Raw genomic sequence first — 27657 nt, 5'->3', positions numbered from 1 at the left:
TACAAAATAAAAATTATTTAATATTATCCAAAACAAAGGGCGAGCTTCTTCTTTTTTTTTTTTTTTAAATAACATAAAATGATAAACACAAATATTTACAATAACAACAAGGAAAGCAGATTGCTTTTGTCAACCATGCTATCCCGAAGAATTACAGTCTGTATACATATGTATCAAATATATACTTATAAATTTAAATCATACTTTCAAAAAATACAAATTAAAAAAAATAATCCCAAAAAAAAAAAAAAAAAGAAAATGGGAATGAATATTTATCTAATACATGATTAATTTCTTTTATATTTATCATCATACAATAGTCCACAAATTAAAGTATTCACATATGTTTGACTTTTCCGACTAAATGTATTTTTTTATTTTATTTTTTTTTCAGAGGAGAGGGCAGTGGTTTAACACGTCTGTTGATGACTGCCTATCTGCACTCACGTTCTGGTGTCTATTTGTGCACAGCCTTATAATGTAAATGCCCAAAACAGTGACATACATCATCTAGCAGAAAAAAAAAAAAAAAAATTAAATTTTTTAAAAATATTATATTGGCATTCAGAATATTAAAACTAGACAATGGACACACGAGATGACAGAAATCAAGAATCATCAACAAGAAATAAAAAAGCAGAGAATGATGGGCAAAATAATTATTATAAACCATTTGAAGATAAATTTTTATTAATTAGTAACTAATAAATAATAATAAATTCTTAATATAAAAAGAGGTGAGAAAAATGCAAGTTATTTAAAAAAAACAAAAAAAAAAACAATGATCTACTAGGGAAGTAATTTAACATTAAAAATTAGGGAACAATGAAAAACTATTAACTAAAAATATCATTTGTTTGCTTTAATAGAGGCACAGTTGACAAAAAAGAATTTTTTTGTTTATTTTGTCATAGATGTACTCCAGAGATTCTAGCACAGACTGGGATAACTTTGTGACACCCCTACTAGCTTTGGTCCCTGACAGAGAAAGTAACTAAGATATATAGATATCTTAGGAATACGTAGAATTAAAACTTTTTTTTTTTTCTTGTCAAATGTGTCACTTTTAATGTAAAGCCCAAATATTATGAAAATGACATTCAATAAGAGTGATGTTTGTTATTCGAATTATCGTGATAAAGCCAGGCATTATCATTATAACACTATATTTAGCATGGCATGGTTAGTGAATAGTAGTAAGTTTTTGTAATACTAAATCTTTTATTAAGCTCTTTTGTACCTAGCATAAGGTAAAATTAATAACATCATGAGATTGATTTATTTATGTTTAAAATCTTGTTGAACTTCACTAATACAGATTAAAAACACTTCACATAAAACATTTCTAAATAAGAAACATACTTACATATATGAATTAATCGATTTTCACAGTCGAATATATTTTCCTAACGAACACTGAGGTGCCTAGGTAGCCGACTGTTCCGCACATTAAGCCTAATGCTAATGAAAACAGGGCCATATATCCAAAATAGAAGGCTGTTTGAAATAGACCGTACATCCTAAAAGAAACAATTTAAAATTACTATGTTAATTCAAACACAGAACTATACAATAATAATTTAAGTAAAATGTTAAATATACTTAAAAAGAAAATGAAGTAAGTTAAAATATTTTAACAAACTTGTACCAGTGATGAAATTTTATGTTTTTATTTCAATTATTCTTCAATGAAAATAAAATTATGCAGTTCTAAATAACTCAAAGTTTATCTAATTATGTACTCACTTAGTTTTAAAGAAGAAATAATAAAATGAATAAAGATAGACGTAAACTGAGGTTGAACCAGCTGCTAGAAAACTTGTCCACTGCCTGAAACAATTATTAAATTGTTATTGTTAGGAGGAAAAAAAAAGAAAAAAATAAACCTCACAAAACTTACTATTATATTAGTCTTACCATCGATAATCTTCTGCATTAAGCAAGAAATACGTGCATACAATAGTCACACAGATGGTAACAATAATTAAAATCAGAAAAACAAGAAGCATGAACCCGTAGACGTAATAGATTTTATAAGCCCAGAAAGATGTAAATATAAAATACCTGAAAAATATATAATAAATTACAGTAAAACATTAATGATTCCTATAGCTTCAATTATATAAATATAATTTTAAATAAATATTCTTTGAAATTTATCTGAAGTAGATTTTTTGATTTTGCTCAATTTAAACTTTCTATTATTATATCATATTAATTATGTGTTTATGGGAAAGCTCTTCGAATTAATAATAACATATTTGGTCTTAAAGATGCAAAAACTTTATATTTTATGTGTCAAACTTGAGATTTAACACCGAAAATGAGTCAATATTTTATTGTTTTATGAGGAATTATTATAACACTTCAATACTTATTAAATTGTCTAAGCATAAAAGCATGGGCCCATTTCTTATAGGATTGATGATGATAAGATTTCAAAACATAGACAACCTAATCTTAAAGGGACCCCTACAAATGACAGTACAACCATAGGTAGATATTGGATTGATCATTTAAGAATATGATTGATGGATTATCAAGAAATGAAGATTTGGAGTGGAGTGGATATAGATAAAATGTAGCAGGTGCTGTGAGTGCATTATTCATATCATTTGTTTCATAGGTAAATTTCAAAATATTGGCCAAACAAGATTGCTGTTTATTATGAATCGAAAGAGACATGGCGAAAGATCCTTACTGTTATATATTTTAATAATATGCAAGTGTCAGTAATACTAACTGAGGGGTATGCGTGATTCAAGTTAGTCAGTCACATCAGTCGGACTGTCATCCTGAATGACCATTTAAGGATAACTTAAAAAGTGAAATTCAACATCAGTATGCACCAAGTCAAATAGCACCTCCCAACAACAACTTTAATGGCAATTAAAGGGTTTCAAAAATGTTTAGTTTAAAATTGTACATACAATACAAAACTAATTTTAGGAGATGGATATAATCTGACATTGTATCATATAACCCTACATATAATCCTGAACTATTGCCACCTGATTTACATATCTTGTCAATTTAATTCTTAAACTAATATTTCTTATATTATAATTGACACTATATCTGATAAAACTATATAAAATCTTCATGAATCGATTAAACAATCAAAACTGTGTTTATGTAAGAAATACTTTTTTACTTAGGACCAGTTATTTATTTGAGATTCCCACTTAATACATAAGAAAATAACATTTTATCATACATTTCAATGAATATAGAACCAAAAGGAAGAATTCCTCCAAGGAAAACAATGATTGTTGGTTCCATGAACCATTTCTTCTCCGGAATTGGTCTCGGTACAGCATTGACTCTACACGGGTAATCGCTCTGTCCAGCAAGATTTCTGCCCAGCACTGTGCCAACCAGGGTCAAAGGTAGAATCACAAATAGACAAATACACGTCACAGCAACCTGTTTAACAAAAAAAAATTAAAAATACAAACTTATGAGAAAATTCCTCTTGACAACAATCAAGAAAATTAAATCAATTCGAGTTAAAAATAATTGGGATTAGTAAATCCATGTTGAAACTAGTGTTATACAAGAAATGATATACATAAGAAAACTCGAGTCACATCACAGAAGGTAATGTTTATGATAATATATAGGTTTTGTAATTTTCTCAACAATAAAAGTTGTAGAGGTAAGCAGTTAGTTCTTTTTATTTAAAATTACAATTTCTACCCAAAATATGAGTAGAACTTATCGAGTATTGTGTATATTGAGTTATCCATGCATTAATTTCTGTTTATTAATTCGAGAAGAAAATTTTATTTTATCAATATAACTGAGTTTTCAAGGTTTAACTAAATGAAAAAATGAACTAATACTTACCATGGTGCCAAAAGGAATAGCTCTAGAAGCGTGATAATATATGGCAATGAAATTGATAAAGAAAGCTTTTCCACAAACGAGAGCTGGAAGAAGAAAAGCAGAAAGAACCATTTGCTTAATCCATTGTTTTCCACCAAGCCTGGCATATAAGCCACCACCAGTATACCCATTAACTGGTGAGGTCGCAGCGTATACGAAGATTGCAGTGCTCAACAAAGAACCACGTCTAGCACAAGGGATAGAATAAATTTAGAAACTGTCAATATATATTTCGACAGAACACATATCTTATTTGAGAAATTTAAATATTTGATAAACTTACTCAGTATAAAGCTCTCCAAGAATGGCAAAAATAATAACAGCAAAAGTGACCACTGTCACCTGATAACCAGAACCGACCATTGCAGAAAAGATCATAGAATAAGTGGGAGGTCTGAAAACATCACCATGAACCTGCTTCCAGCCGTACTCGTCACCAAGGTCTTTCTCCTAGAACAAAAAACCAGTTTGAAGATAAATTGAATCTGAGAATTGAAAAAATATTTTAGTTCAGGTAATGATAGCATCCTCAAAAGGTCTTGTAGATATTTAATATCTGAACTTTAGATATTTGGTTTAAAAATGCCCATAAATTACACAATTTTAAAGTTGCCTCCATGAACCCTTTTAGTGCTGTACGACAATGTATCATTGTTCAAAACATTTGCCTAATTCTTTTCAGAGAACCTTGTATCACTATCATTTATCTACTGTGAAATTAGATCTAAACTAATATAATTACTAAAAAAAATCTGGGCCATCATTCAACTTTCACTCACCATCCTACTTTAAGATTAAGTTAATACTTGTAAGTTTATAAAACAGCAATTTCTTTGTTGTCCAGGATGGCAATAATTTCCTTTCCAGTATATTTCATACAAAGATAAGTCAAAGTAGTCTAACTATTGTCATAATAATCATGGCAACATTGATTTTCACCATTATTTAATATTCAAATTCTTCTAAGTTCTTTAGAGCGAGATTTGAAAATTCTGTATTGTCCTGTCAGAATATCTACCTGATATTAAAGACCATTAGATTGTACAATGACATAACAAATTTAATCAAAATCATTAAGAGTTGTTTTTTAGGAAAAGGTAAAAAATAAAAAATGTATGCACATGATTACAATACTAATTTATACTCACTATATATCTCATTCATATATTGGTAAGTGAAAGTAGAAAATAATAAAAAAAGGTGATTTCCCATTGATGAGCATAAAAAAATATTTTGCAATTAATCCCAATTTTTTTCAAATTACTTGATATCTCACAAATTATTTAAATAAACAAAAGCAATAAATTTATGATAAACATTTTCAAACGTATAATTAAAAATATTGAAATAATTAATAGATTAACAATTCATTAGCATACCATATCATCAAAATCATCTTCTTTGCTGTATCTAGCATAATCTTTCCTGAGTGTTCTCATTAAAATCATCGATACCAACCCCACTAAGAAAATTACCATCATGAAACTGTTAAAAATACTGAACCAATGAATCTGAAATAAATAAAAATAATATTAAAAAAATATTTCAGAAAAAAATGTAAAAATTAAAGAAATGATAAGTAGACTGTATGGATATATTAAGATAATTGACTGTATGAGGTACAATAAGGATATTATATGGTCACGAAATCTGTTCCTTATTTTTTTCTTGAATAAGTTGAAGTTTCAAGCCAAACATATGGAACATTATCTTGAGGGCTAAACCTTAAATCAGAGATACAAGAGATATAGATATTAATTCATTACACCCTATCTTGCATATTGGTTACATGTGTTTTGGCATATCACGCAAACAATGAGTGTCGAAAAGATTATCAAATTTAACATTAAACGGCAGCCAGTTGATTTTGTAAGTAAACTTTATCCAAGCACCATTTCCCAACTTTAACTTCAGATGTTAAGTTAACATCAATGATATGATTTCCTTTATAACCAATATCAATTTTTTTATGAAACTATATATAAGGAGACATAAGTGGGAGAAAGGGGATCAATATCTTAGCCATGTTCTTGAAGATTGGCATAGAACCCCTATGCCCTGAGAGATCCAGAAAGCCGGGAGAACCTATTTTGCTTATAAGTGTCACCTGATGGTGAGGAAGTATTACTGTAGGATAGATCTTTTTGGGATTATGAACCAATACCGGTTCCATTCATCTACTGTATCCTTTTGGATTATGTTTTTCGTATTTCTATAGTTCTCATTGATCCTCATATGGATATAAGCTGGTAGACCCGTCAAGCTTTCGCTGTTCATATCAAATTTCATATTATAATCATATAGGAGTACATCAAGAGGTACTTCTTGGACAAGACTTGTACTGCCTCATGGACAGATCTAACGCTCTAGTGACTTGCAACAGAGATAACTAGTGAAACGTCATCTGCCTGTTCTTTTGTCAGTGTGAGAGGTTCCAGCACCAGGCATGGGATGCATATATCAGGACACCCAATATCGCACCTTGTAAAGTCTTAGTTGCTAGATTTGTGAGGCCACGAAATGAGCCCCCATGCTACCGAGTCCATTTAACAATAGATTCACACAAATTCCGATATAGATATAGATATGAACAAAATAAAAAGGCAGACATAGTTAGCGATTACAGAAATAGCCACTATTAGGAGCAGGACATTCATACATTCCTGAAGATGACCAGAATTCACATGGGTGGGCTGAAACGTCAGTATTTAACATGAGAATTAAAAACCATAACTCATTTTTAAAAAAAATTAAATTGCCTGATTTCTAATTATTATGTAATCCTTGTAAAACTACCAGTGATGAAATAAATATGATAATAACAAAAATTATAGATAACTATAGTTTTATAAGAATAAACATTACTTTCTTTTTTAATTAGTGAAAAAAAATATTAGTAACCAAATAGAATTTGATTATGAATCATTGATTAGTCAATAAATGTTATAAGACAATAAAATTATACATATAAACATACCCGATGCTGAAAGAAATTTGGATCAAGATACTTGTCAAAACGATCTTCAAACTTAACATTCGAGGGTACCCAATTGACTTCATATGTAAACTTTATCCGAGCACCATTTTCCAACTTTACTTTAACTTCAGATGTTAAGTTAACATCAACAATATGCTTTCCATTATAACCAATATCAAATTTTTTATGAGTCCATATATAATAAGTTACTGGATTGTTAATCCCTTCTTCCATGTCACCAACGACGCCTGAAAATTGAATTCAAAGTTTAAATTTTTATAACTAATAGACTTGAATTATTTATAATTTCCAACTTTCCCAGACAAAACATTTGTTCTTATTATAACTATATTGCCCGGGTCCAACACAAAGAAGACCATATTTTGAACATTACTTGGTCTTTTTGAATGAAAAATCAGTGATATTTTTGAGAATATGATAAATATCCTATTGTGTTCTCATAGTTAAACAAATTAATATTAATGAATATTTATTCCAATAAAAGAATGAAAATCCGAAAATACTCACTTTGTTGAATTCAAACTTTTTTTAGAACATTGACGATATAATTTTTTAATGATATCAATTATTTAATAGTATTCCTTACATCATACAATCATCTTTTACAATGAACAGCCACTGGAATGAATTTAGAGTGAACTCTAATCTGGACAGCTATGATGGATCATAGGAAATTAATTTTAGCATAATAACAATTGAGTAATAAGAATTAGCTATTACTAATAAAATATATAAAAAATGATTGTACAATGGTTTTCAATTAGAAGATTTCTCTTTTTATTTTTGGTAAGTTTTTCTGAAAAAGTCTTTTCATAATTTCTTTATTATTATTCCTTTATCGACATTTTGGGACTCTGCCCTCATTTTCATTACATCCAAAAAATATACAAGTAGTATACATGAAACAATTAATTTATGACTAAAATATTTTAAAATGGATAAAAGGACTATACAATCACTAGAAAATAGTTCCATTCTGAAGATAGGAAAAGTGTCTCGAAATGTTAATAAAGGAATATTAAGTAATCAAGAAATTATAAGGACTTATTCACAAAAACTTGCCAAGAACAATTCTATTTTATTCCTCTAGATATTGCATATGTTACATATTTTAATACCATAGAGGATATAGAATACATAAAAGTATCACAATTTTACTAAGAAGGGCAATGAAGTTATTAGATATGTAAAACGAAAATAAACATAAATTAAAGTAATATCTACTTTTAAATTGGTTCCATACGGAATTAAGAAATTTCATGTTTTGAATAAAAATTATTAAAATAAATTAAATAAGATAAATCTCAAAAATAAGCATTAAAAAAAATAGATAAATAAATGTTAAATAATTCAGAAGTTAATGAGCAAAATCAACTTAATATAATAAAAGATAAAACTTTTAAAGCTTCATAATAACAGTTATACATAAATAGACGACAGCTCAAATGTATCCCAATAATCAACTATAATTTGCTATGACATCATCTTCAGAGTGCTAAAAACCCATCCTGCTCCACTTAATTTGTTGGACAAATAGTTTGAAGAAAAGTTTCAGTTTTTTTAGTGAAATCAAAAAATTACCTTGCTATTGTTTATATAATTATTAATAATAGAATGCAAATTTACATATTGAATTTTCTCTCAAGTAAAACACTTCTGTAAGACGATTTCAGGTTTTTAATTGAATAATTATTTCTGGTATACTGACTAAAGGAAACATCGCAAATTATAACACAATGGCTTATTATTTGAATTAATTATTTATTATATCAATAAACAAGAGATTATAAAATATCTGATGTGACCACATGAGTTTCCTTAATGGTTTGGGTGCAAAATACAATAATAAAATTCTTTGATGTATTTTCGTTACTATTGGTCAAGTAAAAATTATAGTAAGCATTTTAATTATATGGCAAATGAGCACCTAGGCTGTTCCTGAAGATGTACAGTTTTCAAGTTAATCAAAAACCTAATAGAAAAGTCCACGGGGACCTGCCAAAATACTTTTAAAAATAAACAGGTAAAAAGCTTAATATCCAGTATCTATACTAGGAATAAAATGTACACTTTTTAAATAGTGTGAAAGTTGTCTTTTCTTTATAAATTTATTCCTGTTTTCTCTTGGGGATTTATTCTTAACACGAATAATTAAGGAAAGAAGTAGAAGACTCTAGGCAAGTTTCATGAAAATCGTTAAAGGTGTTTTCTATAGATGCTACAGTCTATAAAAAACGTGTTTTTTTTTTCAAATAGCAAATATCAAAAAGTTTTTTGTTTTTTTAAAAAAAAAAGTGTAGTGTAAACTAATAAACAAAGGTGATCAATTCAAATTACTTTGTGTGATATTGTACACCTCTACTCATCACAGCAGCTATTAAGAAGACCTTCATTGTCATTGTGGTTTGAAACGTTGGCAATAAATAAATAGTTGAAAAATAATTTTGTTTTTCTCGACTGCAACCCTGACCATCTTGTGAAAAATTTTCTATATTGATTACTAAAACTCGTTATTAAAAATAGTAAAACATAAACAAAGTCAAGTTTAAATATCTGAAATTATGTTGAGAATCATTACCCCATATTGGAAGGTCATCAATGTACATCTGGTACCAATAATGATTTTTGACGGCATATACAAAGGCTTTAAGCTTTTCTTCATCCAGTTGAATCTCACAATATGTAGTTTCTGAGATGCTAGCTGAAAAATAAATAAATGAAGATATTTTTAAAAACAGCACTTGTTGAATTCCACCATTAGCTAATTTCGATAAAATTTAGTAAACTAAATACTTAGAACCAAATTTGTGATTGTAGAGACAGTGTTTAACAAAAACATTCTTAGTGATCAAAATTGAAGTGGCTAATTCTTGAACGATTTAGACACCCGGTTGTAAAACTTAAAACATGTTAACTGATAAAATAAAATGACAATCTCAAAATGTTTGTTAATTACAATGTTTTCTTTAATGCTGGAGTCACTTACCATAATTTCATACTAACATCATTCCTTTAAAAATACAAATTTCCAAAAAATTCCCATAAAAAATCTATGAAATCAGCTTAAAAATTCTGTGAAGCCAAAAACTTAAAATCATAATAAATCTCAGATATCATGTTTTACAACAGTGTCTTAATTCTTCCTAGAGATTACAGCTTTAATGGATATATATTCTGTACCTCGGAGGGATACAACACTATGTCCAGTAGTAATTCACATGCTTCAGAAGGATAAAACACCAAGGTGTTCACATGAAAGTGGACTTGGTGTTGTTTTAAAACATGCTATATCCGGTTCTAACTGGTTTTGGACATAGTGCTCTATTCCTCTAAGAAATATGAGGAAAAGCTGATTTTAACTCTGTAATAAAGTCAATATGGAAAAAAATGGACATAGTGTTGTATCCCTCCGAGGTACAGATATATATTTTTTTTTAATTCTAACTAATTTATTGAAAAAAAAATTACTTTAAATTCTTCAATATTCACTGTATCTATGCCACTCTAAGAAAATTTTTGTTATACAAAAATTTCTGTTATGGACCACTCAAAAAACACTCATAAGTCGATATTGTCAGCACTGAACTGGTGACGGGTCAATATGGTATTCCTGGCAACGAACATGCTGACAGACTAGTAAGGAATGGCTCTGAAACAATTCCTATTACTCCCAAGCCTGTGTATGGCATAAGCCTAAGCTACACTAAAAGTAACACAAAGGCAGCTTAAGGCTTAAGAGCCACGCATCACTGGCTCAGCAAAAGACAGCAACAAGCTACAAGCTACAATCTAAGCTGTTCTTACATGAACACCATAGAGGCCAAAGGGATGAACTGCTGGAGAGGAGTTCTCTCAGAATAATTACATGGATTTACTATACAGGTTATAGACTAAATAAATATATGTTTAACCTCAAGCTTACAGAGTCACCCTTATGCAGATTCTGCAACACTGAGGATGAGACAGCATACCACATTATATGCTAGTGTGATTTGCAGGTTTGAGGTTCACACAGTTTGGGATGGATCGTGTTAAGTGGTGTGAGCTAATCGATTCCTCAAGTTTACTCAGATTTCTTAAATCTATACATCTTAAGGTTTAATAAGCTCATTACATTATTGTGGCGCTAATTGCAACAACGTTGGCACACAATAGGCCTTATTGGCCGCAGTGCTTATTGCCTTTTAAAAAAAAACAGAAATTTTTCCTAATAATTTTATTCAGCAATGAATATATTTTTGAAGAGAATTTTGTAAGTCTCAAAAAGCAATTGCATATTTAAGTGTGCTCTATTTTTTGACGTAGGGAAATGGTGGTACCATCACTCAGTTGTTATTGTACCACCATCAGCCACTGGACCTCCAGGTTGGAAGAACATCTACACTAACACACACACACAGTCTACTTCACAGTATAGTGTAACTATGGAGAAGCAATTTAGCAGATTTTGAGGCAGTGGGCTAATACTCCACTCTCTTTATCAGAAAACTTCCACATAGTAAAAATGCCGGAATGTCTCTTAGGAATCGATCCAGGAACAACCACTTTGACCTTAAATTTTTTTTTTGAAAAATAAAACTACAGTGTAACCTGTATAACTATGATCAAGGGATTCTCTAGATTTCCAAATATGGCAGGTTTAAAACGAGTTACCTTTTTTGTAGCCAGTCTGGTAAGAGATATCAAAACGTGTCATTTTTCCCTTATGGGTAAAAATGTTAATAAAATCCATGTTTTATGTTTGTATATGTATGTACTTTTATTTTTGAAAACATTATAAAAATTATGGCTTAAAAAATCATTTATATTGGTTTGTATTGGACTATTAGCTTTGAGGTGTTTCTTGATGGTATAAATTTGATCAAATATCAAGATTATCGATATTTGACATCTCAAAATATTTATGTAATAATATACTGCTTTTTCAGTTGCCAATATTGAACCCACTCGCAAATTCTTGAGCTTTCTGTTTAATCATTGCACCCTTTCCCTTAATCCGTGTTGACAGACATTTTTCAAGTACAGAGTACTCTGCTGATCGCATTATTTTTAGTTTTCATTTTACATCAATAAAATTTCTGTAAAATTCATCTAAGAACAAATTTTCTTCTTGTTTTTAATAATTCTATAAAGAGTACACTTTGGTACATTAAATCCCCTACACAGATCTTCCACTTTCCATTATCATAATCGAACTGCAGCTTTAATTTATCATTGGCCATTAATAAATTACATTTGGATGGCAGCTGCAAGTTAGAAAATCACAGAAACTTTTGGAAAAGGCCTTGATTCATTGATGGATTGATGCATCATATATGATCATATGACGTATATCCTATTTAAACACAAACCTCTTTAGGAATTTATCATCTTGAACAAAAGCCATAGATTAGATTGAATGATGATCATGTTAAGTAAGTAAAATGGTTCTCAAGAACTTGTAATTCCTAATCAAGTACCATTTCCAACTTTATGGACCTTTATGGGTTTTAGTCGTACAGATCTTTTAAACATTTGTTGTTTAACCTCCTTAAGAGCTCTGTCTATGGCAGAAAGGATGGGTTGGGTCATCCTCTAGGTTACTAACATATTCTAACCATAGTGAAAAAATGTTAACATACCCACAATGGATTTAAACAGGCACCCTTTTTTTTCCTCGAAAATATTAAGTTGCAAACACAATTGAGACGAGGTACAGATAGGGTTAGTTTGTAACCCCCTTACTCCTTTCTCAATAGAATCTCTTTGATATCCTATTGAGATGGATTTAAATTTACCTCTAATTACTTAGACAAGGTTAGTGTTTGTGTTAGTGGGCTCAAAAATGCATATACAAGATGCTTGTAAATTGACATAATTGTACTCACAAAATTCCATCCACGGTAAATTTTTTAGCATAATTATATCTGTTGACAAACATCTAGTAACAGCATTTTTGAGCCCACCAACAAAATAATGTCAATTTCACAAAATTTACAATTGTCATTATACTTCTGAAGCAGCGATATATTCTAGATAAGTTGAGAATTTGTAAATATAATATTTATAGATAAAAAATGACAAAAAAAATTTTTTTATCACGAGAAGCTCTATTATTGTTAACATAGCACAGGATATATGTACTACAACAATTCGTGTATAGAGGTAACTAAAAATTTTTCAAAATATAATTTTGTACAGGAAATTCCCATAAGGTAAGTTAAGTCCAAAATATATATGTACAAATACTAGCTAACTGCTGCAGGTGATTCACACATGTCTCCTTTTCTAAAATAGATAAGCTGATCATCAAAAAAATTCCATTCTATAACTAGGCAAGTTCAGACATCTAGTTTTCTTATTCACCTCATGATATGTTATTTTTAAACCTTTGGGTTCGTTTTATTAAATTGGATTTTCATTTATTGTTATCCATGGAGTAGAACGCTAATTACAAAATACATATACAAACTCAAAATTACAAATTACTCAACAATTATAGAATTTAGTACTGAAGGCTAAATCGTAGTGCAGTATTTTATACTGCAAGTTAAAACGTGGTAATTAAAATATGAAAAAGAACGTCACGAATAATAGGTATTAATAAATAACAGAAACATAATTCTAACTACTTCAGTATTAATAGACCAATCCACATAACATTATCAATTCAGCAATAAATTTTATACCTCTAAAGAGAAAAAAAAAATGATTATGTAAAATTCTTTGAAGATGTTCTATATAAAAATTAACTATAAAATCAGTTAATACTCTATAAACCTGAATCTGAATACATTATAAATGATTTTATAAAGTAATATACTTTGGAAATTAAAATAATTTAATAAAAAACTTTAGCAAAAATTTCAGATAGAATTTAATCTTAATTACAACACAATATGTTGCTACTGTAAATTATGACTAGATTCTCAATAGTTAGCACATATTTCAAATAATAGGGATATTCATTTTTATTACAACCATTCACTCCACCAAAGGTCTAGTAAAATCTGAGCCTTTATTAATATCAAACAAAAAATAATGACATAAAAAATAAATGACTGACAAGAACACAATTTTTTAAAATATAAATTATACATTATATCAATAGTAATAATGGAGATTCAAAATAATCATTATAATAAAAAATATTTACTACAGTGATGAGCTTTAACACTCAGCAGCAATGTTTTCCTGAACTCCACTTTTCTTTAGTAATATTAATTAAGCTACTATGTAGATAATTAAACAAAAACACAGCTTAATACATTAATGTTTTCCTGACGATTTATCAAGCTCAAACTAATGACTGTCAAAATAATTCATCAAAGAGAAAACAACAGCAATTGTCAAAGATTAAATTTAAAAACTGAGAAACAAAATATGCCTTAAAAAAATGGAGTTAATCTTCTCAATCGTTAAGACACAAAGTGTGAAAATCGAAGTTAATAAATAATAAACAACTTTTTTTCTAGTATTAAAACTGTCTTTCTCAGCCAAATAGCTCATAACGCCAAAATACAACCTAAAATATTTTCGATTAACCAAACATAAGCTCACCTTTATATTCAATATCAAGCCCACTGAAATCAAGTTCAACACCTTGTAAAGCCTCTCCCAGTGTCTCATGGTAATGTCCGATAACTTCTTTGTTACCTTTACAGAAAGGAAGAGAATAGTAGGCATATCTTTCTTGTCTGTTATAGAATGGACCAACAGTATTCATCCATAAAACAACTTCTTCATTTTGTTCATACTGCAACAAAGCAAATCATAACAGATGAGCTCAGAATTCAAAAGGGTAAAATCATTAACACGTCAAATAAAGAGTAGCATTCACAACATTAAAACTTTCGATTACAACTTAACATCATGAGATATATTTGAACTCAAGATTGATGTCTTATTAGAACAGGTTCATAACCTGTCAAATATAAAGCTTCAAATTGACCGAGCTTGCTACACCAGAACAATAAGCTGCTACAATAGAAAAAGACCACTTAACAATAGAGTATTCCTACTGTATATAACAATAAATAACTACAGTATACAGTAGATAATTCCAAAATGTTGTGAAATATTTAGTATCCACTATTACAATTGTTGAAATTTGTATATTTATTATGAGGATCTTATCTTGATACAAACAAATGTCCCATAAGAAGAATCTTAGTTGAAACTAAAATAATGAGTTTAAAAATTAGTTAATATATGTTATCCTCATGTTAAACAAAGTTGATGGATATAACTAATTTGAAAATATGGTTGATAACAGATAACTTCTTAATAATTCTAAAATAAACAATGTGAAAGTAAAGTATGAGTAGTAAGGACATAAAACTAAAGATAGAACAAACACGGTTAAAACACAATAATAGGAAGCTTAATATAAATTTATAATAACGAATTACATATCGTAATGCACCGGTCCAAAATAATTCAATAACATATTTAACAAGTTACATACTAGATGGGAATGTTCATCACCACCGACTCCATACAGGACCAGAAGGAGCACGCTGCATAAAAACAAAGGTTTCATAATTGCAAAAGTTGAAATGCCTTATTTTTTTAATTTAAAGATACAGTATCCTTTCCTCCATTTGTTCTTTGTAAGTCCTTTGATTATCAAAATCACTTGATACCTCCAGCCGGACTGAGACAAAACACGTAGGCAGTGATGTGGTTTCTTCACTGTAAATTTCCCTACTCAAATAACCAACATTTTGAAATTGAAGGGAATTCATTTAGCTTAAAATACTTTTATCTATTTCAATAAAATTATAAATCTCGATTTAATTCATGAAATATTCAAACATACGAGATAATTGTAATTCATACTGATAAAAGCCTGTTAAGACTTATAATGAAGCAAATAATGTATAAATTGACTGTTAAAACCTTGTCTAGTATTTATAATTGTATTGTATAAATAGCGTTGTATAATTTATACAACCTAGAATATCTATTAGATTAAAACATAAAATGGAATACAGCATTATCAAAATTAATAAAGATTACTTCGTTTATTATAACAATAACCTTTTTTTTACATTGAAGCTATCAAAATTTAATAAAATTATAGCAATAATGAAAGCACATTGTAGCAAGAAATTTTGTATTCGCATGTTGGCATTGATCGTGGGCGAACCTTCTCCAATCTGACAATAATTGGTTATAATAATAATGAAGCTATCTTATCAAAACTATTGAGCTGTCTTTCAATGAAAGCTGGCTTGTTTATAATGGAATATGATTGAATAAAATGTTTAAATATGATATAAACGACTGAATTATAGATGTAAGGCCTCAGGATTGTATATCAATATTCGATATTATATATATTAATGATATTAATAAATAGTTTAAAAAATTGTTTATTTAGGAGAAAAATTACCCTTTCAAATGATCGCGATGAATAATTAATTAAAATGGATTAATTTATAATTTCTCTTTAGTCTGCACCTTCCATTCAAGAACTGTTTGAAAATGATACTTTAAATAAATTTATAAACCATTTTAGCAAACAAAATATGAATGAAATGATTTAAATGTAATAATATTAATAATAACAACAATAGTAAACAACCCCTTCGGTAGGTTAGTGTCATTTAGTACTTAACTCTGCCGCTAGGGTGCTCTCGGCAACCCCAACAGTCAAATGTAAACTATTAGGTGGCTAGGAACGCTTGTGGTATGATAACAAACTTAGTCGCGAGCGTGTTTATATTATTTTTTACATCTTGAGTAGTCGCCTACTATTTTGTTCGAGATCTCATATAGTGTGCAATAATATTTAGTATATTGCCGTTTATCTACATTTTAGTTCAGACTATGATCGAATCGTACTAAAGGTAAGTTTTTAAAAATTTATTTCTTAGTTAAGTCAACTGTTATCATTTTGTTGTTGCAATAAAATCATTTTTATACCTTGAATGCAAATTTAATGTTCTGATATTTTAAAGAATTATACATAGCCACTCAGGCTTTAGATTGTTTATTTATTTTAAATGTTTTAAATTTTAAGTACATCATTTATTCAAATATAAAAATTTATTTCAACAGTTTTGTTTGTATCGTCTATCTGTATAAATTTACTCTGACGCAGGCTGAACGGTATGAAGATATATTATTTTAAATTTTTGTTACCCCCATAGTATTCGTAGTTTTAGTTACTTTAAATCATATTCTCTTAAGAATTTCATACACCTCTGTTCTCCAATATAATGTATTTTACTATTTATCTCAGTGACTATTGATAATTTTATAAATTTGATAGTCGCAATTATTCGTTTATAATGAGACACAGTATTCAAGGAGATTTTGAATTGATTAATTAATTTAAAGCCGCACTTACTATTTCGCGATATCAACTGTGAAGTGATATATTCCTTTTCTGTGATACCCATGATTAACAAAATAATTAACACATCTTGTCTTCTGGTCTTAAAATGAAAAAAACAAAACATTGTTTCTATTTAATCCTATTGTTTTGGAAGAGTTCATCAGGAGAAACATCTGTTTCCAGAACAAAGGAATAGTGGCTAGAAGTAAACAATCATCCTGCCTGAAGTCTATTATTTAATCCTGGTTCGTGCTCAATTAAATCTCGTCCCAAATCATACTTATATATTTTATAATTATTATTATTTTTATTTACAATTTACACTTGAAGATTGAGGGTGATGTGTTTTTTGAGATTATCTGACAAAATTATTTCTCCGAGATGTATGCAGAAATTAGTTTTTAACAAGTTTGTAATAGTTTAAGTAACCTAACTTCTTGTTCAAAATAATTATATTAAAAAAAAAAATTTAAACGACTGTACTGAATAGTTTGTTCGATTTTTAAAATTTAAATTTATTATTATTGATTCATTTATAAATAAGGACCGACTTCAAATATATTTAGTGTTTTTTGAATAAGTATTTTTAATTTTAATTCAATTTTTTTCGCTGGATTTATCTTCTTTGATCCTGAAAAATGGTTTTGATTTTTTTTTTTTTATTTTGTCTTGAGACACATTTTTTATTTATATTATTGTATACAACTTTTTAGAAGCAATAAAACTGCCCTTTGTTATATATCAAGTTTTAGTGAAATTTTCCTTTAAAAGTTTGTTTTAGTATACGTGATTATGAAATTAAAAGATATATGACAAAAATTATTTATCACTAATGGAAGATCATTAATTGACCATGTAGAAAGATGGTCATGGTGCGGTCAAAAGAACTCAAATAATAATTAAACTATTTATTGTGGCCCAACGTTTCGTCCCACTTTTCAGAGCTTCGTCCGGGTTATAAAATATACAAACTATTTTAGAACTTATAACAAACAACTTTGTTTGTACAAAGTAACATTATGTTAGTTGTCTTTTTTAGCTGTGACGAAGCCCTGCAATGTGGGACGAAACTTTGGCTCACAATTAATAGTTTAATTACTGTTTGAGTGTTTTGACTGCACACGGGACATCTGTTTATTTATCATTACATTCAATTTTAGAATGTGTTATTTTTATTTACTTCAGCTGACAATTTATTAATCATTTTTAAAATGATTTATCTATTTTCAATGTTTAACGTTTTATAGATATTGTAGAATGAGGATGGTATTTAGTTATTAGTATATAATTTTACCGAATTAATTAAAAATAATTAATTCGAATTTCAACATGCCTAAAAGTAAGTCAAATTGATTTATGGTAACATTGGAATTCGCTCGTCGTTAATTTGGAAAATGTATTATACTATAATATTTAAAGGAAAAATAATTTTGTTAAAGATTTTAACCATTGCATTAAAAATTGTTATCATCCCAATTGTGTACATTATCGCCGCTTTGCTTTAAAAGTGTCACATTTGATTAAAAAAAGAAAAACTTTTGAACTGTACGTATTTCAAAGACAGTATCGTAGGCTGTTATTTTCTCCTCAGTAGTCCACCTGCTCAATAGCTCTAGCCCAAGAGCCCAAGAGGTGAAAAAAAGTCAGCTCTTTCTTCCCAATTTTCGGTTACTTTAGCGAAAATCATATATAGTTATACTAGTCAAAATTGATAAGTTTGCCAACCATGGTTAGAAGGAATACAAAATAGTGGCTGTCGTAAAACATTTTTAAAAAAATTAATTTTTCATCGAAGCTCCATATCTTTAAAACTATCGAAAACACTAAAAAAAAAAAAAAAAAACCAACAAGCCATCATTTAAAAAAGATTTGATTTACTAAAATATGAGCCCTAAAAGAGCCATTTACGTAGAATAGTTCCCGAGATGTACTTTTTTAATAAATACCATTTCAAGACAAAATAACGAAAAATCAATAGTTGGTGAATTTATTTTGGGAAAACTGTCTCAGGAATCATAGAACGTACAGTTGTCCATTGGTACTCAAATTAAAGCTAGTTTTCTTGGATTTATAGAAATTGTATTCGATATTAAAAATAATTAAAATTACAAGTTTCTAAAAGAAAGAATAAATGTCTCTAAGTGCGATTTTGGATCTTTGCAAGTTCCATATACGTGGGTTTAACTATATATTAGGGGTATTTATGTAAAAGAACAAAAAAGACAGTTATTTCACCCCAATTTTCAATAACATTAATGAAAACTATGAATAGTTGTAGTATTATACGTATAATACTATACCACATAGTAATTACTTGTCAAAATTGATGAGTCTGCCAAGTATAGAAAGGGGGAATAAAAAATGGCGGCTCTTTCAAAACGTGAAAAAAATTAATTTTTCTTTTGGAACTCTATATCTTTAAAACTACCTACAACACTAGAAACCCTAAGACATAAATTAAAGTAGAGTACATTTACTCAAATATGAGTTCTAATAGAGCTATTTACGTTCAATAGTTCTCGTGATATAGCTTTTTAAAAAGCAATATTTCATAAAAAAAAAAAAAAAAAAATACACAGAAAAATCAGAAGTTAGTGAATTTATTTTGAGAAATAAATATCTCAAAAATCATTCGACGAACTGATGCCTATTAGAACTCTAATTAAAGATAGTTTAATGTACTATAAGGTAATTTATGACATTATCTTCGTAGGAATAGTAATTTTTCATGATATTTGACAAAATAAATTGATTTAAAGTATTTTGGGCAAAATATTTTGTGCAAACTTATATCCATGAAAATACGTGACACAAACTACTATATAGTAAGTAAAATTACATTTATTTTGAGTGCTGGCAGACATACGTATGTCTTATGCTTCCAGAAATATATTTTTTCTTAAATCAAAACAACAACTAGAAATTAACATTTTGTGAATTTATTTTGTCAAATATCATGAAAAATTACTATTCCTACGAAGATAAATGTCATAAATTACTTTATAGTACATTAAACTAGCTTTAATTAGAATTCTAATAAGCATCTGTTCGTCGAATGATTTTTGAGATATTTATTTCTCGAAATAAATTCACTGGCTTCTGATTTTTCTGTGCATTTATTTATTTTTTTTTTTTAATGAAATGTTGCTTATTAAAAAAGCTATATCACGAGAAATATTGAACGTAAATAGCTCTATTAGGGCTCACATTTTAGCAAATTTACTCTGCTTTAAATGATATTCTCTTAGGTTTTCTAGTGTTGTTGGTAGTTTCAAAGAAATAGAGCTTCGAATGAAAAATTAAATTTTTTAACGTTTTGAAACAGCTGCTATTTTTTATTCCCCTACCTATACTTGGCAGACTCATCAATTTTGACTCGTATTTTACATAGTTTTCATTAAAGTAATCAAAAATGGAGGTGAAATAACTGCCTTTTTTTCTCCCTGGCTCTTGTTCTATAGTGGATTTTCTGGGCAACTTGTTTTGCAACCTTATGATCTTTTTGAGATTATAAAATCTCTCATATTATCTTTTCTCCACCTCTCTTGTTTCTTGTTTCCTCTCCTGTTTTTTTTTTTTTTTTATTACTTTATTAGACTTTAAAAAGGCCCATAACTAAAACAAACAGACAAAACACGACCAACAAGCAACTGACCGAGCAAAACATCAGCAGACAAAATGGTTTGGAGCTGAGCTGGTCAGTTGCATGGCGTCATTCTCCATTTAGCAGACCTGTTAACAGACTCTTCACCGTCTTAAATGTTTTTAAGTTTTAACATGCAAAATGAAAACATGAAATTCTCCATTGAACACACTTTTAAATGTTAAACTTATGATCATGAATACCCCTAATGTAAAGGCTGATTTAACTTCAGCCCCATTACTGCATGCTCTTGGCTTTTTCTTCTTTTGTTTTTTGACTTATCAGAAAATTCTAAAGCGTTGTTTCTATCATGTCTCATTTATAATATTCTATTATTGTGTTCTATTACGAGCGTATGTTAAACTGGTAGAATACATCTTTATTTATTTTTTAATCCATTTCATTTTTCTTTACCGCTGGTAACAGTTTCTACGTTTAAACATTTAATGTACTTGTATGACTGCTTCTCATTTTGATTTTAATATATATAGCATTGGAAAAGTTAATTGATAAAAATGTCATTTTTTTTCTGCTACAATTGTTGTTAATACCTTCATGTGGAAGTACAGTTCTGGACTAATAGTATTTGTATGATTAACATTTACAAAAATTAAAATTAAAAAACATGTTATTGGCGACGTTTTGGACGTCTTGTAGTCTTTTCAAGGGCTACAAAGAACATGATTATGTATAACAGCAAGTGAACTACATATAAAAATACATCGTGTTTTAAAATTTATTATTTGATTAAAGTTAACAGTGAGTCTTATACAAATTATATAATTATTGTTTTTACTTAGAAAAATGTAAATATTTTGCTAAAGTCGAACAATCAAATTATTTGATCATACGATCGAATGTACTTAACTCCGAATAAATCTATGAAAAATATTTATCTTAGCATGTTTCACTAATCGCTACAGTTTCATCGAAACCAGTTCTATAGTTTAGAAGAACTAAGTAAGAACTGGACAAAGTGTCTTATAAACCTTGGACGAATACAACGATTTCGTTTTAAGATTATTTATTTCGTTCCCATTTCTTATAGTGTGTATTTGGTGTATTTTTATGTTCCATCCTTTGTTTTTGAATAATACTAAACAGTTAATATCTTGTCTTACTTTCGCCTAGTAATGGGGGGTTGCCAATTACATGGAATTGGACGAAAATAGCACTAGTCCAGGGGGTAAGCGTTCCAAAAATAGAACATACAAGTCTAAATAGCATAAAATATTTTCTTTCATTCATTATTTAAAATAGTAAAATTTACAAAAAATTAATAAATCGTGAGATTTATCTATTTGTTTTTATTAACTGCATCTTATAAGTATTTATAAAGCGAATTAGTCTCTATGGGCTGTTTAGTCGTTGATGTAATTATGTATTATCATTAAAATTAAATAATGTACTATATTTTTTATTTTCCTGTCGATATTATTACATCTATTTAACTCGATGCTTGGTTTGCGATTATATATTATATCATATATCCTCCTTATTTTAATCTGAGTTCTAAAATAAATTATATTATTTTTAACGATCAGATGTACAGGAGAAATTTTTTTTTACGAATTTTATAACCAACAGTTCAATCTTAGGTGTAGAAAAAATTTATTTCTCTTTTAGTCAAAATTTTTTTTTCTTAAATGCAATTTTAAACACAAAATTTTCATTTAAAACATTTAGTATTTTAATCTATATATTTCCTTACTACAAGTGAAATTATAATATGAAAATTTATAATTTAATTTGAGATACTTTAAGCTTACATTAAAACCCAAAAAAATAATCATATAATACAATTTTATTTTTAATTTAATTAATCTCTAATTATTCATTAATTAGTAATTTTACTTTTACTTTTGATATTATCTTTAAAATATCTGTTTTTCTATCTTTTGTAATAATTCCTCTTTCATTAATTAAATAAAAGAGATAAATTATGATAGAACTTTGACTAACCTAAGCAATGATTGTTGAAATTTAAGAAGTGAAATAATAATCTATTACATGAGATAAAACTTTTACCATTTTCCTTGGGTATCTTCTTTGATCTGCTCTGAAAAAACTTTTTTTAATTTTTTTTTAGAAGAACGATGTCAATTTGAAATTGCCCTACAGTGTTCAAAATTCATATCCTATTTCGACAATATTCTGACAATTTATTTTTAACGCACTACTTTCGTATAAAAAACTTGTAAACTTGTGTGTATAAAAAAAAAAATCATTTTAATTTTTGATTTGTTTATTTTTGAATTCGTTATAAATTTTTCTTATATTTCCTAAAAATAATGTCATTTTCATGTATAATTTTTTCTTCCTCATTATTCATGCGTAAACGAATTTGTCTCTGCATAATATATTTAAAAAATGGGTTACCCAATTTGGCCCAAATTTGAAGGGATGTTGGGATTTGTGTTGCCATGGTCTGTATTAAATGTCACCAAATTTCATCAACTAATTTTGCTCATACATGTGAACAACATATCTTTTAACAACGACTAGATTTTATTCTTTTAAATTTATTAAAAACGAAAATAATAAAATTTAATTATAAACCTCGAAATATACGTAATTCTATTACCTAGCTATAACAGTATAACTGGCCAAGAAGCTATTCAGATCTATGTAATTTCTTATAAGTCTTACTTTCAATATATATCTTTATTGAAATTTACGTTCAGTATATTTGATGTTTGTTTATAACGGAGTGATTCAAACGTGTTGAGAAACTACCCCTTTGGTAGAACTCTAATGACGTTTCATTAGAAGAGGAAGCAAGGTTAGAAACTAGTGGGTTTAGGTGGTTAGGGAGTTTATAATGGAAGGAATGATATCTGGTTCGGGCTTGATCGGTTACATAGGGAACATTAAGGTCTTTATATATGACTTTATCTGTGACTGACTGATCAAGGAGCATTGAGGATTTTATGAAAGATTTTGGATTGGATACGAGAGAAATTCGAAGGGTTAATGGAGCCCCAAAGCTGAACTCTGTATGTCCAGATAGGCCTTATTATTGTCATGTAGATCGGTCTTTTGTAATGAATTGGAAGTTTAGACCGTTTGGCTAGTAAGTAATATAGTAGTCGGAATCGACGTGCAGTTTCCTGTCGCTTCAGTCTTGTGTGAGGATTCCAGGTTAGTCGTTTCTCCGGATGTAGTCGAAGGTAGCGGATCTCTTCGACAGGAATAAGAGTAACATTAAAGGATACTGTAGGGCAGGGGGTAGGTTTACGACAAAGGATAGATGTGATTTGATGAGATTTATTTTAATCTATACCATTTATACCATTACGATACCATTCTTCGAGGGCTGTGATATGGGATTGGAGAGTTTAGGATCCAATTAAAGAGTTATTATTAACTGTATGTGTCATCGGCATATGTGGTGAGGATAATATTAGGATTGGTTGGGAGCTGTGATGTGATGTGAGACGGTGTAGAGGATGGGACCAAGGATGTTAATCTCATTTCTAAAATAATAAAGTTATCATTGATTGAAGAAGAAAACGTAAAAAAAAGCTTTTCTATCTTGGTACCTCGACAGGCACTTGCATGAGGGTGCTGACAACAGAAGCCTTCGTCTTCCGTCTTGTGTGTATCGTCCTTCTGTAAACTCTCATCCCCCATTGGTACATCAGTGAAATTTACCTGAACATATCCCTTTCAAATTAATTAAGACAATAGTATTTTTTTTTCAGATGTAGAAAAAGAAAAAAATATTTGAATTAATATTGTAATATCTTATGTGGATGAATTAAACTGAATTAGTCTTTGGTGTAGAATTTTAATTTGTCAAAAAAAATCTTAGTTTTCCAGAAGTGGATCTATTAACTGTGATAAAAAACTCAAATGTGTTTACATTTCATTTTTTCTCACGTTTTGGCAATTAGGTTTTTTTTTAGATTTAATGTTGGTACTGTCATGATTTCATCTTTGATAGCTGTTTTATTACATAGTTTGCAGTAATGTTTTTTTCACTACTGCCGTGAAACCAGATGTTCCTTAAGTGGAATAGATTGCATTAAGAAACAGAACAAAACTGTAAAACAACACGCAATGGTCTCCCCACTCATCGTACGGAATAATAAAGTGGTCCTAGGCAGTGGAGCCTGCGTAGTAAGTGGGAGTCTGGACGTGAGGGGAAGGGGAAAGAGCGAGAGAGAAGAAAGGAAAAAGAAGAAAAGAAAAAAAAAAAAGGAAGGATCAGGTAGTTTTCTTTAGAGGAGGAGGTAGAAGTGTGTAGACGGGACACGCGCCTGGTTTTTACACAGCCGATGTGACCAATCAGCCCTAAGAGCTGCAGTCGCCTGAATTATCTGTTTTAAAAAGTCCAAAGAGGGGGCATTGTCTTCCCCTTCCCCTCCTATCGCAGCTTCTACATTTCCTTTGTCCACCTACTCACAATAGATACCATTGGCCTTTCTTTTTCTTTTTAAGGAATAATTTGTAACTCCCACTCCTTTCCTAAGGACGACTGTTCGATGATCTGTTTGTTTACATTTTGATAATTCTCTATGTTGACCGCGTATTAAATGATACATATAGGTTATTTCAACAAGAAAAAAAATTAAAAAAGGATTTAAGATTTACCTTGCTGCTTTTTTTTATTCATAAAATCAATGACTGTTCAATTTAATTACTCTTTTTTTCAATAGTTCTCTTGTATTGACCAAAAGTAATAGGTCACTTGCAAAAAGATGCTTATTTCAAGCTAAAACTTTTTCAATGTCTTAATACTACTAAAATCTACAGTACAGCTCAATACTGAGATGTCCAACCCCAATGAAACTGCGAGTCACTTCAAAAATGCAACATGACTCCAAGGGCCTTTAATTAAAATTATATACTTCCATATGTATATGTATACCATATGTATGTATAGACCCATTTTTGGAGTGAAAATTGAAAAAATAATTAATTTATAATCTAAACTCATGAATAAAAAAGGTGAATAAAAAATATGTGTCATACGTTCTCTAGAATATGTATTTCAAAATCTAATTTTTTTTTCATAATATCGAAGGTTATTTTTCTAGTATATGGATGCACAAATAATATATTTTTTGATACATTGATTTTTACCTACTTTGGCTATTGAATATATATTGTTAAATTGTTTCGAATCTGGCAGGCCTAGAAAATATACAAGGGCCCCAAGCGGTTGGTTTCCTCTACTCTAATATACACTGCAAGACTGTTTATTTGAAATTTAAATTATTTTTTATAGGCTTATTAGGCTTTTCCTTATTATAGATTTTAAAATCACACCAAAAATTGATTTCACTTTTTTTTTTAAACACTGTCGAACAGATGTTCAACTGGACTAACGACTAACCTGGAATCCTCATACAAAACTGAAAAGACAGGAAACTGCACGTCGATTCCGACTATTACAGCACTTACTAGATAAACTGTCTAAACTTCCAATCTATTACAAAATTCTAATCTACATGACTGTAAGCCAATCTGGACATACGGAGTTGAGCATTGGGACTTCATTAAATCTTCGAATTCCTCTCGTACCCAATCCTTACAATCCAAAATCCTTCGTGAAATCCTCTATGCTCCTTACTTTGTCATAAATAAAATCATCCATAAAGACTTTAATGTTCGACAATAACCCAAAGCCACTAGTTTCTAACCTTGCTTTCTCTTCCATTCCTAACAATGCTCCGAGGCGCCTGAGAAGAAGATGGCCACGAGACCTGCTTATGTAAAAATGTCATTAGAGTGCTACCAATGGGTAGTTTCTCTACACGCCTTTATCACTCCATTATAAACTAAAGTCAAATTCACCTGGATGTATGTCTATAAATATACTGTTGTAAATTCAATAAAAATATTTAAAAAAAGGTTTTTTAAAAATAATTACCTAAACATCGAAATTATTTTTTCTAATTGCTCTGTAATCTTTGAAAATCTTTGATGAATTTAATTTTTTTTTTTTTAACTCGGCGGAAAGTTAACTAAAAATAAGCGATCTGCTTATGAACCTATTAATTAATTAATCTGATTTATTTGTTTTACTGAGAGGATGTTCAGTGATTTGGGGGGGGAGGGGGAGGGGAGAGACCTAGTTCTTTTCAGTGACTAACGACCTCTATCGTAAAATGGTTGTCATTACATTTTTAGTAAGTGATCCAGGTATATCTTTTTTTACTACATCATGATTTTCATCCTCCCTCTTCCCCCTCCACTAATGATGACATTGATTCATTATAAAGAACTATCTGTCTCTTTGCAGGGAATCATTCTCATCTTATTCTTAGGTAATGCGGTTTAGTATAATCATTAGAACCAAAAAAAATAATGTTAATAAATTTTTTTTATATTCTTATAAGGGAAATTCAGATAAAGTTTATTATTCGGGACAAATAAATAAATGTGGATTTTTCTCATATTTATTTTTTTTGGGAAGGTACCATCTCTGATAATTTGAGGTTGGTAATATAAATTTAGTTTAAATTACTATAAATGGCTGCCCTACCAACAAAATAAATTTAAGATAAACCTCCATGTACTTGCTCCTAATATCCACTTTACTCAAGTTTGGTTAACTTATATACATCTTGATATAATATTATATGTATTATTGATTTATGAAAATTTTAATTTATAATGTAGTTCCTCATCTGGGCTGTCACGATGAGTGGAGATATAAACAACGAACTGACCAATTCACCCCTAGTTTAGTTAGCTACAGATCCACTCATCGTATCAGCCCTGTTGAAGACCAACATAGTGGGTCGATACGTTGAAAATGAATAAATAATGGAGACCTTTTTCTTATTTTCTCAT

The 27657-nt window shown here is 29.1% G+C and overlaps 1 protein-coding gene across 1 annotated transcript; it reads right to left on the bottom strand.

Moving 5' to 3' along the window:
* Window positions 1–282: 282 nt before the first annotated feature.
* Window positions 283–15541, bottom strand: TM9SF3 (transmembrane 9 superfamily protein member 3). Its single transcript, XM_014427225.3, has 12 exons — window positions 15333–15541; window positions 14426–14621; window positions 9465–9587; window positions 6866–7113; window positions 5268–5399; window positions 4172–4338; window positions 3850–4075; window positions 3218–3426; window positions 1918–2064; window positions 1747–1830; window positions 1367–1520; window positions 283–510 (listed from the first exon to the last, which is right to left on the bottom strand). Exons 1-11 carry the CDS (start codon window positions 15405–15407, stop codon window positions 1376–1378), a joined length of 1752 nt encoding a protein of 583 aa, XP_014282711.1. The 5' UTR covers window positions 15408–15541; the 3' UTR covers window positions 283–510; window positions 1367–1375.
* Between the last annotated feature and the right edge of the window lie 12116 nt (window positions 15542–27657).

This window comes from Halyomorpha halys, unplaced genomic scaffold (assembly GCF_000696795.3).
Source record: "Halyomorpha halys isolate HHAL.00 unplaced genomic scaffold, Hhal_1.1 Scaffold627.1, whole genome shotgun sequence".
In the NCBI taxonomy this organism is placed as follows: Eukaryota; Metazoa; Arthropoda; class Insecta; order Hemiptera; family Pentatomidae; genus Halyomorpha; species Halyomorpha halys.
Note: the sequence above shows the minus strand (reverse complement) of the source record. Positions and strands in the feature narration are given on the sequence as shown.